The following is a 12,961-nucleotide window of genomic DNA, read 5'->3' as shown; positions in this document are numbered from 1 at the left end:
GTGTGTGTGTGTGTGTGTGTGTGTGTGTGTGTGTGTGTGTGTTCATGTACTTACTGCTAGCATAAGCCAATCCGGGAACATTCCCAAACTCCTGCTAGACACACAGAGTCATGTTGGCAACTACTCTATCTAATGGCAGTTCACTTGAAAGTTGATTTTATTACTTGCTTTGTTTTTAGACCCTCCCGGAGGTGCTGAAGGCTCCACACTCGAGGATCACTGCTGCCACTGTGGGAGGACAGTATGTCAGGGATTAGACTGAGTCAGTCACATGCAAGACAAGTCCCTACCCACTGTACTACCGCTCTGGCCCACAAGTTAAATTTTTTATGTCAGAAAAAGATAATACTGACAAATATGGATAGTTTTAATTCAGGCTTCCAATTCTTCTCCTATCTTCCTTTCCTGCACCTTTGGCTAGACCCTTTAAGCAGAAATACTGAGCTGAAATGGAAGGTGTTGCTTCTTTTTCTGCTCTGAGGGAAATGTCTACACAGTTTCACAAGCAAGTGAGTTTTAAAGGTTTTGTCAGGTCAAATATCCTAGTTTCTATCCTAGTTTACTAATTATCATCATTAAAGGGCATTCAGTTTTACTCCACTGGAAGGATAACGTTGCTCTTCTTTTTGATAATGCTGCCTATTAATAGATTTGCCCTGGAATCTTGAACCTTTTTTCTAGGAATCAACTTTACTTGGTCATGATTTTTTAATATGCTACTGCAATGGATACACTGATATTTTATTTAGAATTTCTGCACCTATGTTCAAAGTGAGGTTGCCTTTCCTCTTTTCTTCTCCGTCACTGGGCCACACAGAGAACCTCTCAGGGCTGCTCCTGGCTCTGTTCTTGGGACCACGTGCAGTGCAGTGCCAGGATTCAAACCAGGGCCACAGGCACTGCAGCCACATGCAAAGTAAATGCCACATTTCTGGTCCCTCGTTTTTTCCTTTTTTCTTCTTTTCTTTTGGCTTTGGAGCCACAACTGGTTGTGCTCAGGGCTTACTCCTGGATTTGCACTCAAAGATCACTCCTGGTGGGCTTGAGGGATCATATGGGGTGCTGGGGACTGAGCCAGGGTCAGTCACATGCAAGGCAAGGACCTTACATACTAAACTCTCTCTCTCTCTCTGGCCCACCTCACTTTTCTGATAGCCTTATACAGTCAGGGAATGAAAGTTCTACTAGCCTCATTAAATAAACTACTATCTAAAAAATGTTATATAAACTGTTACTTGAAAGTCTGTAAACTTCCAACTTAGCTGTAAAACCTCTGGGTCTGGAGTTTTTGGGACTGGACAAATTAAAGATTCCATTAAAAAATAAATATTCATTTATGTAATTTTCTCTTTAGTCATTCTTGAGAAAAAGTATGGATTTGTTGACTGAATGTTGTTAATGAAATAAATTCTTAGTTTCATCTATATACTGAAATTTGCTTAATATAATTAAACAATTAATTAGTTATAGCATACAATTTTAAACATTTTCAAATTCTATCTCTAGCTTTGTTTTTTGTTGACTTTATCTGTGCCTTTCTCTACTCACCTCCATTTACAACTTGAATTTTGTTTTCTTAGTTAACTCAAGGAAATAACTTTGCGATTCTCTCCTATGTCACTTCTGCTTTCATCTTTAATTCCTTAAGACTTAAAGCAGACTTTCCTTTACACCTTTTTTTTCTTTTTGGCCTTCTGGGTCACGAGAGGCAGTGCTCGAGGTTACTCCTGGCTCTGCACTCAGGAACCACTCTTGGTGGTACTCAGGGGACCATACTGGGGATCAATTCCAGGTTAGCCATGTGCAGCAAACGAAACACCCTTCCCGCTGTTCTATGGCGCTGGCGCTTCCTTTACACTTTTTTTGTTTGTTTCTTGAATCAAACTCAGTTACTTTTTTGTTCTTGCTTTCCTTCTTTTTTTAGAAAAGGGAAAGCACAAATACAATCCCCCATGGGCCACACATTTTGCAGTCGAGTTAAATTTGGGGAAATCCCAGGGTCACACACTGGAGAACAGACAAGGTCCTGACAAGAAGCCCACCTTCGTGAGCATGTGGCTTCACATGCCAGCCATCTTTCTGTGTTCTGTTGATGTTGTTCTTGGTTTGGGGCCACACCCAGAGGTGCTCAGGGGCTCTGCATTTAAGAATTCCTCCTGGTGGATTGAACCCAGGTGGGCTGCATGCAAGGCAAGTGTCCTACCCACACTGTACTATCTCTTGGGCCTAAGCAGGTTGTGTGTGTGTGTGTGTGTGTGTGTTTAAATAAATGGGTTTAATAGAATTGCCTTTTTAAAAGTATTTAGTCACCATGAAGTACAGTCATTTGTGCACAGGTTTCAAGATACAATGTTCTAACACCAATCTCTTCACCTGTGTCCACATCTCCCCCACAAATACCCCCAGTTTCCCGGCCATCCCCGGTCTGCCTCTATGACAGGCACTAAAAAAAATTTGCCCATTTTTGCTATAACACACATATAACTGATTTTTCCAAACCCTTTGAGAATAGAACACATACACTTTACCTCTTAATACCCGAACAGTTTACGGAGCATTTTCTAGAATTCTATGACCAGGGTAAAGTTATCAAACCCAACACACTGAGCAGATGCATGCTAAGGGTTAACCATGCCAGTGATGCTCTCCAGACAGGGCCGGTTCAGGCTCATGTCACACGTTTATCATCGACTCTTCAGTGACTTTCCACCTAGGTCCCCAGCCTTCCTCTACCGTTCACAGCCGGCACTTTCAACCAGCACCAGCTGGAGTGTGGACTCCCACGACTCGACTCAGATCACCCCCCCCATGGGAGGACTGCACAGGAGCCTGCCTTTCTAAAACACCACATCCCACCGCAGGGGATGCCTATAAGCCCCACACATTTCAGTACTTTTGTTGTTATTTATGTCCTAGATGTATTATAATTTCTATTGATTTTATTTAAAGCTCCCAAACTTGTTTTTGTTTATGGCTGTCTGTTACTTAACTTTTGTGAAGAGAGAACAAACAGTCCAGAAAATATTCTTTGTAATCGAGACTTCCTTTGTGATAAAGAATGAGGTCAGCTTTTGTGAAAGTTCATGTTATGAAGGAGTCAGTGATAAATAAATAAATAAACCTGTTAGCAATATTTTATCTGATCTTCCAATTTCAAATTTTTATTTACAAATCTATTTGTATATTTGTTACACATAATTTCTAATAATTTTTACATTAGCTTATATCATTAAATAGGATGGTTAGAAACTTCCTGATGTATCACTTATTTTATTACACTTTTATCCTTTCTGGACTGGAGGACAGCACAGTGGGTAGGGTGTTTGCCTTGGACACAGATTCAATTCCTCCATCTCTCTTGGAGAGCCCGGCAAGCTACTGAGAGAATCCCACCTGCACAGCAGAGCCTGGCAAGCTACCCGTGGCGTATTCAATACGTCAAAAACAGTAACAAGTCTCACAATGGAGACATTGCTGGTGCCCGCTCGAGCAAAATCGATGAACAAAGGGATGACAGTGCTACAGTGCTACAACAAAATGTATATTATGTGAGAAGTAAACCATACTGTGAAATTTCCAAACTGATATTTAATTCTTGCTTAGTTATTTAGTTACTTAGTCTTTCTACATTGTTTTGGTTTTTTTGATTTTGGGCCATACTGGTGATGTTCAGGGATTACTCCTGGCTCTGCACTCAGGAATTATTCCTGGTGGTACTCAGGTGAACATATGGGATTCCAGGGATCAAACAGGTCAGCCGTGTACACAGCAAGGTCCCTAACCACTGTACTATTGCTCTGGCCCCTCTACTATTCATTAGCATGTGTTCTAGAAACATTCCTGGTAGTCCTGCAAGGAGCAGTAAGTGGAAACCTAGGCCTAGTGCTCTCAAGAGAACTGGAAACATTCCCCACAGACATCCGGGCGACAGCACTCAACATTACTCACTGTGGCCCCAAACAGGAAACGAGAACTGTGCAGCAACCGATGAATGAACAAACGAAACGTGCTCTACCCAGACCAAGGAATATTCCTTGCTTTGAAAAGGAACGCGGTGCTGACATGTTCAACCACACAGATGAACCTTGAAAGAAATCAGACACCAACGAACACATACTGCCTAATTCCACTCACGAAACAACTTCAAGGATCGGAAGTAATCAAATGGTTGCTAAGGGCTGGGGACAGGAGACGTGGGGACACAGCTGCAAACCCTGTAAGTACCCTAAAAGTAAACACTGAGTTAGACACTTTAGAATGGTCTTCTCTCCATTACATGGCTATTCTTTCAGTGAGGGGTAGAAAAGTTGGAAAGGCCCCTACCACTGCTTCTGCCTAGATGTCAGAAAGGCCACCAGCAAGCTCCAAGACCGAGAAAAAGTACTAGGCTGAGACAGGTCAAGTGGACGGCATTTGCTTTTTCAGTGTGAATGAACTGCGGCTCAGAGATCCTGCCAATCTGCACTCAGTCTGAGCTGGAGTGCTGCCCCAGCCACGGCCCAGATCTGAAGACGCCTCTGGCCCGGACAGACACGGTGCAGACCGTGCAGACATTCCCCCGAACTCTGAGGTGGTCCCTGGTCAAGGGTCCAGCCAGAAATGCTCCAATCACACACACCAACCACCTGAGGCTCAGCACAATCTGCACAGCAACCAACAAGAACAAATGAACACAATAAAGCACACTGCGTTCCATCATGTTAGTTTTTATGCAAGTGGCTCTTCAAGCCCATGCTCGCCCTTGTACACATGTCTTGCTTCTGTCTCTTTGCTTGCAGCTTTTTCCACTCTGGAGAAGTCCGTGTTCTCTCTCTTTTTAAAACTATTTATTCAGTTATGTAGTTTCTGCTCTTTGGGCCAGACCTGGTGGTGCTCAGGGGTTACTCCTGGCAGTGCACAGGGGCACCATATGGGATGGCAGGGATTGAACCACAGTTGGCGAGTGCAAGGCAAGTGCTTCACCTGTGTACTATCCTGCGGCCCTCATGTTCTCTCTTGAACACACATTTCCTCTCTTTCTTTCCCCCAACATCTTTCAAAGTAAGTTTTGTTCAATAAAAACTGTCCTGCTTCACTGAAAAAATTAATTAAAATTTACACAGGTCTGGACTGAAGCAATAGCACTGTGGGTAGGGTGTTTGCCTTGCACACCGCTGACCCGGGTTTGATTCCTCTGTCCCTCTTGGAGAGCCCGGCAAGGTACCGAGAGTATCCCGCCCGCATGGCAGAGCCTGGCAAGCTACCCGTGGTGTATTCGATATGCCAAAAACAGTAACAAGATTATTAAAAAATTGTTTACCTTCATGAAGTAAAAACAACTCTGAGGAACTAGAGATAGGAGCAACCTTTGTAAGCTTGAGGCCGTGTGAACCTGGGCACTGCCCTGGACTGAGTACAGGCTGAGGGCATCTGGGATTCCTGGTGCCACAAGAGCGTGCCACCCCTCAGCACACTGCAGCCAAACATACACAACACCGTCGGGAAAGGGTCTGATCCCAGCCACCCAACAATAAGGAGGGGAGAGCGCGAGAGAGGAACAGAGAGAGAGCAAGCCAAGTGTCACAGTCTCAGTGCTGAGCCCAGGGTTCTAGGCTGGTCGGGCGGGCATGTCAGTGCGATGACCTGGGGATGCGGTGCGACTCAGGCCCTGCGGCAACTAGCCAAGACACAGACCACTCAGGCAGTGCTCAGGGGGCCGCCAGGGCTGCAGCCACAGAGGGCGGGGACCGTGCGAGGCAGCCATTACAGGCAAGATGCACCTTGACCCCCTACTCGCACCCCGCCCCAGCAGGAAAGCTTAATTAAAATGTCATTCTCTGAACTCTGGGCATGAGGCTGTGGGAAAGCATATGGTTTCCACGTGTGAGATCCTGGATTCATCCCCAGTACTGAAGAAATAGAAATAAAGTAAAATGCAAAATATAAAATAATTAAAATGCCATTCTGTTTTAAAGTGGAAACAAAACTATCTGGCACATACCATATAATGCATGTTTCTACCCCGATGGTAAATACAAAGCTCTGGTATTTTTAGCTAAAGTAAAATAGAAGGTGGTAGAATAAGGTAAAAGAAAGTCACCTTGGAAACGTAACCAAGGGAAAACTGGACGGTTCTGCCTCTCCTCCTGATGTAAATTAGAGTTGAAAGCCTATGTAAGGGCACCACAACAAGGTGGGCACGAAACTCACCAAACAGCCTCAGAGGCTCCAGAGAGCAAGAATCCAGTGCCAGTTCAGTCCCCGGCACTGCCACAGGCACGAGAGCAAGCCTGGCCGCCCCGCGACCTGTCACCCCATAACACACGGTCAGAAAATGCAAGCACCCCATGAGCAGCACTGCAGCCACACTGAGATGAAAAAGCACCACCGCCAGGAATCTCGACCCCGGGAAGCCCGCAAGCCCGGGAGCACTGTGGCGAGCATGCAAGCACCAAGCTAAAACCTGGTGCCACTGCATGGGAACGGCAGCAACCATGAAGGGCACACAGGGAAGGGCAAGAAGTGGCCATGCACAGCCCGCTCTAGAGGTGCATCCTGGCACAAATCCGCACACAGGACTGGAGAGACAGCACAAGGCTTTCGGGATATGCCAACCAGATTCACTCCCCAGCCCCACACGGTCCCTAAGCACCTCTGGATACAGCATCAGGCTCGGGAGGTCACCCTGGGGGAAGGCCTAGGTAGCCCCCCTTCGCATGAACACCCAATCAAGAATCACCAGGAGGGGCCCTCGGGTGTCCTGAGCACTGCTTGGGAGCCCCCATCCCTACGCTTCTCAAACCAAGTCCTAAGTCCTAGTTCCTCAGAACGTGACCTTCTTTGGAGACAAGACTGTAAGAGGTAAGACGTGACAAAGGTGGGCCGAGTCCAAACTGCTGTCTTCTAAGAGGAGATTCGGACCCAGACACAGAGGGCAATGCATGAGGGAGAAGACAGTCACATGCGGCCAAGTCCAGTCGGACCCGAGCACTGCTAGGAATGTCCCCCTACCCAGAAAGACGCAGAAAGGCTATTCCAGTGCCTTTTCCCCGCATTCAAATCTCATACTCGAAAGTCTCTGCAAGACGAGGCTCGGCTGCCCTACGTTCCGCAGTGGTGTGTTTGCCCGGGGCCTATCCTGAGCACCGGACTGGCACTGGGACAGGAGGGAAGGCGATTAGGCAGGGTCCGCCCTGCCAGATTCCAGTCCCGCAGGGGAGATACGCAGCTACTCTAGTATATCTGCATGAGCAGTAGGAGTGCACTGGAGCATGCACAGGGATGCTCACTACTCTGAGCGCCAAGGAAGGGTAAGAGGTACGAACGAGAAACAGTTAACCAGGCAGGGCGTCAGGGCTGCACGACATGGCAAATGCCATTTCTGTGAAGTCTGCCCCAAGAGGTGAGTTCTCAGTGCCGCCAAGGTGGACCTGTGGGCCGTGGCCTCACACGGACTTGGGGACAAGGTGATACCAACTGATGCACTCACATAAAGAGACTGGCATTTTTGAAACTAAGGTGTACGACTGATCGTCCCTAAGTGCCCTCAGACTCCTCCCCGTGGGCCCATCTATGGTCCATCTGTGGTACGTGCTCCAGCTGGCGGGTCCCTTCTCCCCACGCTTCCTGCATGCAGATGCAGAGAATACTCCGCCCATGCTGCAAGGCTCCCGGCAGCAAGCCCGGCTCCACTCTGTGCCCCTGCTTAGATACCCTCTCTGAGCAGATCCAGATTCAACCCTTCCTTTAAGTACAAATGTTGTTTTTTTTCAAAATTACCTATATTCAGTCACATTACCACACACCTCTTATTACTGACATTGGTCTCTCTGCCCAGCTAGTTAAGAAAGTCCTACAATGTGGGGGCTGGAGCGATAGCACAGCGGGTCGGGCGTTTGCCTTGCACGCGGCCCACCGGGTTCGATTCCCAGCATCCCATATGGTCCCCCGGGCACCACCAGGAGTAATTCCTGAGCGCAGAGCCAGGAGTAACCCCTGTGTATTACCAGGTGTGACCCCCCCAAAAAAATAGAAAGTCCTACAATGTAAGAAACAATATTTTATTCTTCTCAATACGTATATTTGTGTATGGCCTAGTATGTAAGAGTTTTGTACATAGAAAAGCATGATCATGCTTCTGTCTCCATGAAGTTATCAGAAAGGTGGAAAAAAAGTATCGCATAACACATATCAGACAAAATACAGTAATGTCTGAGGATGGAAAATCCACAACTTGTTAATGATGACAGCAAGAAAGATCTGACAGCCAGAATCATTATTTCAGATGGATACAGTAAGGCTCAAATGACATAACATACCACATTCTAAAGAGCATTGATAAAATCCTGTTCTTGTGTAATAGAGCTTCTAATTGCTCAATCCTCACTGCAGAGCTAATGAAGAAGGCCCAGAACCACCACAGTGCATCTGGTAAACATGCACTGTCTGCACTGAGTAAGAGCAACAGAGCCGAACACTCACCATTTCCCCTCCACACTTCCGCTAAATGGCAACCGCCTTCTCCAGGTTCCTTGCAGAATTCCACAACATCTCGACATGTTGTTTCTGGTGTTATAGGAACTTCTGTTAAAATCTGTTCGTTGTTGCTCAAGAACACGGTTAAAATCATCTGCAAAAGAGAAGTTTCAAATAGGGTCATGATCATAAAGAGATTGAGCTGCACATTTAAAGTGCTGATTTCACCTCCCCATTCCTTCACCTGTGGTCAAAGTACCTACAAGATTAATTTTCAGAGGGCAGAGCAATAGTACAGCGGGCAGGGCATCCTTATGGTCCCCAAACACCACAGGAGTAATTCCTGATTGAAACCCAGGAGTAACCCCTGAGCATGGCAGGGTATGGGTCCGACCCCCACGAAAAAAAAATTAATTTTTAGAACTAAGATAAATAAATTAATTATTTTTAAAATTAAATTAATTAATTTTAAATCAATAATTTAAAATTAATTAATTAAAATTAATTTTAAATTAATTTTAAATTAATTAATTAAAATTAATTTTTAGAACTAAGATAAATAAATAAATTAATTTTTAGAATAAGATAGAAAAATTCAGAAAGACTGTTAGAAAAAAACACTACAAGATAGTATAAAACTTCAAAACAACATGACACTAGAAAATAGTTCAATGGGACAAATTTTGATGTCCCAAATAGAAAACGGCAAATGACAGAGGAGGTATCTCAAAACTGAGGAGAGAAAAGACTAGTCAATGAACAAGGCTAGGGGAATCAAAATGCCCAACCAGACAGAAAAAAAATCAAACTGCATTCATACTATACATCATATCCAAGTGTGAGTTACTACCAGATCAAATACCTAAACATAAATCTTTAGAAAAATAAATTTTAAAGTTGTTCATGATTGGGGCTGGAGCAATAGCATAGCGGGTAGGGCATTTGCCTTGCACTCGGTCAACCCGGGTTCGAATCCCAGCATCCCATATGGTCCCCTAAGCACCGCCAGGAGTAACTCCTGAGTGCACAGCCAGGAGTAACTCCTGTGCATCGCCGGGTGTGACCCAAAAAGCAAAAATAAATAAATAAATAAATAAATAAATAAATAAATAAATAAGTAAATAAAGTTGTTCATGATTTATTACATTTACTATTCCAACATCAGCCCACTACTAGTGCACCTTCCCACCACCGTTATTTCCAATTTTCCCAACTACCCCTCAAGCCTGCCCCTATAGCAGGCCCCGGATGATTTATTTTATATCGCTTGTTATTATTTACTAAGATGATTCAAAAATATTTCTTTAGAATAAAGTGTGAATATTGTTGCATCTCATCATGCGGTCACTAAGCCCTTATAGAAGAGATTACTAACATATTGCTACAGGTTAAGCCTATATGCATAAATCTAAATGTATAAATTTCTAAACTAAAACTGAGTTAAGTTCCTTTTTATAACTCTGAAGTAGCACTGTAGCACTATCGTCCGTTGTTCATCAATTTGCTCGAGCGGGCACCAGTAACGTCTCCATTGTGAGACTTGTTGTTACTGTTTTTGGCATATCGAATGCGCCACGAGGAGCCTGCCAGGCTCTGCTGTGCGGGCGGGAAACTCTTGGTAGCTTGCCAGGCTCTCCGAGAGGGACAGAGGAATCAAACCCGGGTCGGCCGTGTGCAAGGCAAACGCCCTACCCGCTGTGCCATTGCTCCAGCCCATAACCCTGAAGTACAGAAGCACTTTCCAACTCTAATTAAGAGTCACAATATTTTACAAAGTTAAAACAAACAGGTAAAAATATTTGCAATTCATATTATAAAAAAAGGCTATTACTAGGGATCAGTATATAAAGGGGTCCTAAAACTTAATTTAAAAAGTCCAAAAAGCTCATTTATTTTGTAAAGCTACCCAAGAAAATGAGTATTGCAGTACAAGAAAATACAAATGTCTCTTAAACATAAAAATGCCTTATATTTGACAAAAAAAAACTACCCTCCCCACTGGACTATTGTTCCAGCCCCAAAAACTTGAAATGTTTGTTGTCATCTAAGTTTTTAGTTCATGTTAAAATATTTGAGGAGAGCCAGAGCGATAGTACAGCAGACAGAGTGCTTGCTTAGCACGTAGCTGACATGGGTTCGATCCCCTGCACCCCATGTTTTCCCCCAAGCCTGCCAGAGTAATCCCTGAGCACAAAGCCAAGAGTAAGCCCTCAGCACCACCGACTGTGGTGCCAAAACAAAACAAAAAATTAAAAACTATTAAGTGAGGGTGTGGTCTTCTTTACAGACCGAGAAAGAGCTATACTTGGAATATCACGTTTCACTCAAGTGAGGGAAGGAAATCAGAGTTCCAACCTCCGTCGATGATCAAGAATCAGGGACGCTGTCTCGTCTGCCAAGGCATTGAAAATCAGATGGGCCGGACACGGAATGCGATTTAGAGACAACTGCTGGACTAGAGCTGTTACTGACTGGATTCTACGGGACGTTAAAAGACCGCGTGGCCGCCCACCTACGAGTGGTCAGACTTCTTCGTCAAAATCCTGAACGAGGGGCTGGAGCAATAGCACAGCGGGTAGGGCGTTTGCCTTGCACGAGGCCGACCCGGGTTCGATTCCCAGCATCCCATATGGTCCCCGGAGCACCGCCAGGAGTAACTCCTGAGTGCAAAGCCAGGAGTAACCCCTGTGCATTGCCGGGTGTGACCCAAAAAAGAAGAAAAAAAAACCCAAAAAACCCTGAACAAATGGTTTGAGGCCCTTCGTGTTCCTGGAGCGAGCAGATACTGGGCTATACTAGCATGCAACAGGGACGAATGGAGACGTTACTGGCGTCCGCTCAAGCAATTTGAAGATCAACCGGATGACACGTGACACAAGTGAAGTGAGGGAGCTGGAGAGAGTGCAGCAGGTAGGGCGTCCGCCTGGCACACAGTCAACTCAGCCCCGGCACCCCATATGGTGCCCTGAACCCCACCAGGAATATCTGCTTTGGGGCTCACCGCCATATGTGGCCCACAAACTAATCTACACACACACACACACACACACACAGAGGTCTATTGGCGGGGAGGGTGGTCAGGACACACCTGGCAGTGCTCCAGGCTTATTCCTGGCTCTGGGTTCAGGGGTCATTCCTGGTGGGACTCAGGGCACTGGGGATCAAACCCAGGCCAGCACCTACAAGGCAAGTGCCTTGTCTACAGTGTTCTATCTCTCCAGCCCCCAAATTTCTTTTGTCCCTTCAGATGCCCTAACTTCTGTTTTGTTCTTTTGGTCGCCCTCTCAAGTGCTGCTGGTGGTCTGAAAGCCCTTCCGAACAACCCGGATGACAGAACCCGGGTCCAGTGAAAAGGCTGGGGGAGGTGGAACTGCTGACTCTGGGGTGCACCTGGAGAAGCTCAAGGGACCAGGTGATGCGGGGAATCAAAGCAGGGTGGGCCGCACGCAAAGCACGCACCCTCGCTCCCTGACTAGCCTGTGGGCCTAAGTGACTCAATCGTGAGAGCAAGCCTTTGGAATGGGTGGCCGGATTTTACGTAACCAAAACGGTTCAGTCTGAACTGACTTTCTCACCACCAATTTCTCCTCACTCCAACACACTCCACTCCACAGAGTTTCTTTCACATTCTTTGATGGCCGGAGGACAGGGAGTTCCAAACAGTGTTCAGGGTGCCTGGGGGCCACTCCCAAGGGCTCCTGATCAATGTTAGGGTCCCAGAATGCGGTGCTGCTCGGGTCCTGCAGTACCCCACCAGTGCCCGAGGGCCTTCAGGCCACACCCAGGTAGCTCTGAGGCCTGCGGGTCTGCTCCAGGCAATGCATACAGTGCTAGCTAGCATGGGCACTGTCAAGGCATGCGCCTTACTTCCTTTTAAAAGATCTTATTATAATACCATGATTTGCCAAGTCGTTCCTAATACAGCTGTTTCAGGCATTAAATGTTCCAATACCAATCCACCATCTGTGTGCCCATTCCTCCACCAATATCCCCAATTTCTCACCCACCACCCTACTCTGCCCCCTTGCAGGCACACATAAATTTACTTCATATTGTTCATTACAACCATGGAATTAGCAGAAACAGATCAACGAGCCAATCCGCGACAACCGTTCTATCTCGCAGTGATGCTATAAATCTGAGGATCTGGGGGGGCTGGTGCTGAGCCGGGAGTGAGGCGGCTGTGCAGCTCAGGGCCACTGGACCTGGAGCAATTTGGCGACGTGGCAGTTTGACAGTTTGATGCGGTTCCATTGTGGAGCAGGGCCCTACGCCAGAGGGTGCCGGGTATGGCTGCTGGGCCTCCAGGCGTCTTCACCTCATTCCAAGAAGGCCCCAGAGTTCTCGGCCCAGACCAGTCCACTGGGGAGGATTCGGCGGAACCGTGTTCTCTTGGAGACGTGGTGCTGGCCTCTCAGCGGCATGATGGTGGGGAGGGGAGGGGTGCCAAGACCATCTCCAATGCCCAGGAGTTCACTCTCTAAATGAGGCGGGGCTGGGAATGTAG

The 12,961-nt window shown here is 46.4% G+C and overlaps 1 protein-coding gene across 1 annotated transcript in view; it reads right to left on the bottom strand.

Annotated features, from left to right (window-relative positions):
- PPP1R13B (protein phosphatase 1 regulatory subunit 13B) overlaps nucleotides 1–12,961 on the bottom strand; it is a 93,784-nt gene that overhangs the window by 37,178 nt on the left and 43,645 nt on the right. The window contains exon 2 of the mRNA XM_055130037.1: nucleotides 8,461–8,608. Coding sequence (XP_054986012.1) covers nucleotides 8,461–8,608 — 148 coding nt within the window. The remainder of the gene's footprint in view (nucleotides 1–8,460; nucleotides 8,609–12,961) is intronic.

This window comes from Sorex araneus, chromosome 3, assembly GCF_027595985.1.
Source record: "Sorex araneus isolate mSorAra2 chromosome 3, mSorAra2.pri, whole genome shotgun sequence".
NCBI lineage: Eukaryota > Metazoa > Chordata > Mammalia > Eulipotyphla > Soricidae > Sorex > Sorex araneus.
Note: the sequence above shows the minus strand (reverse complement) of the source record. Positions and strands in the feature narration are given on the sequence as shown.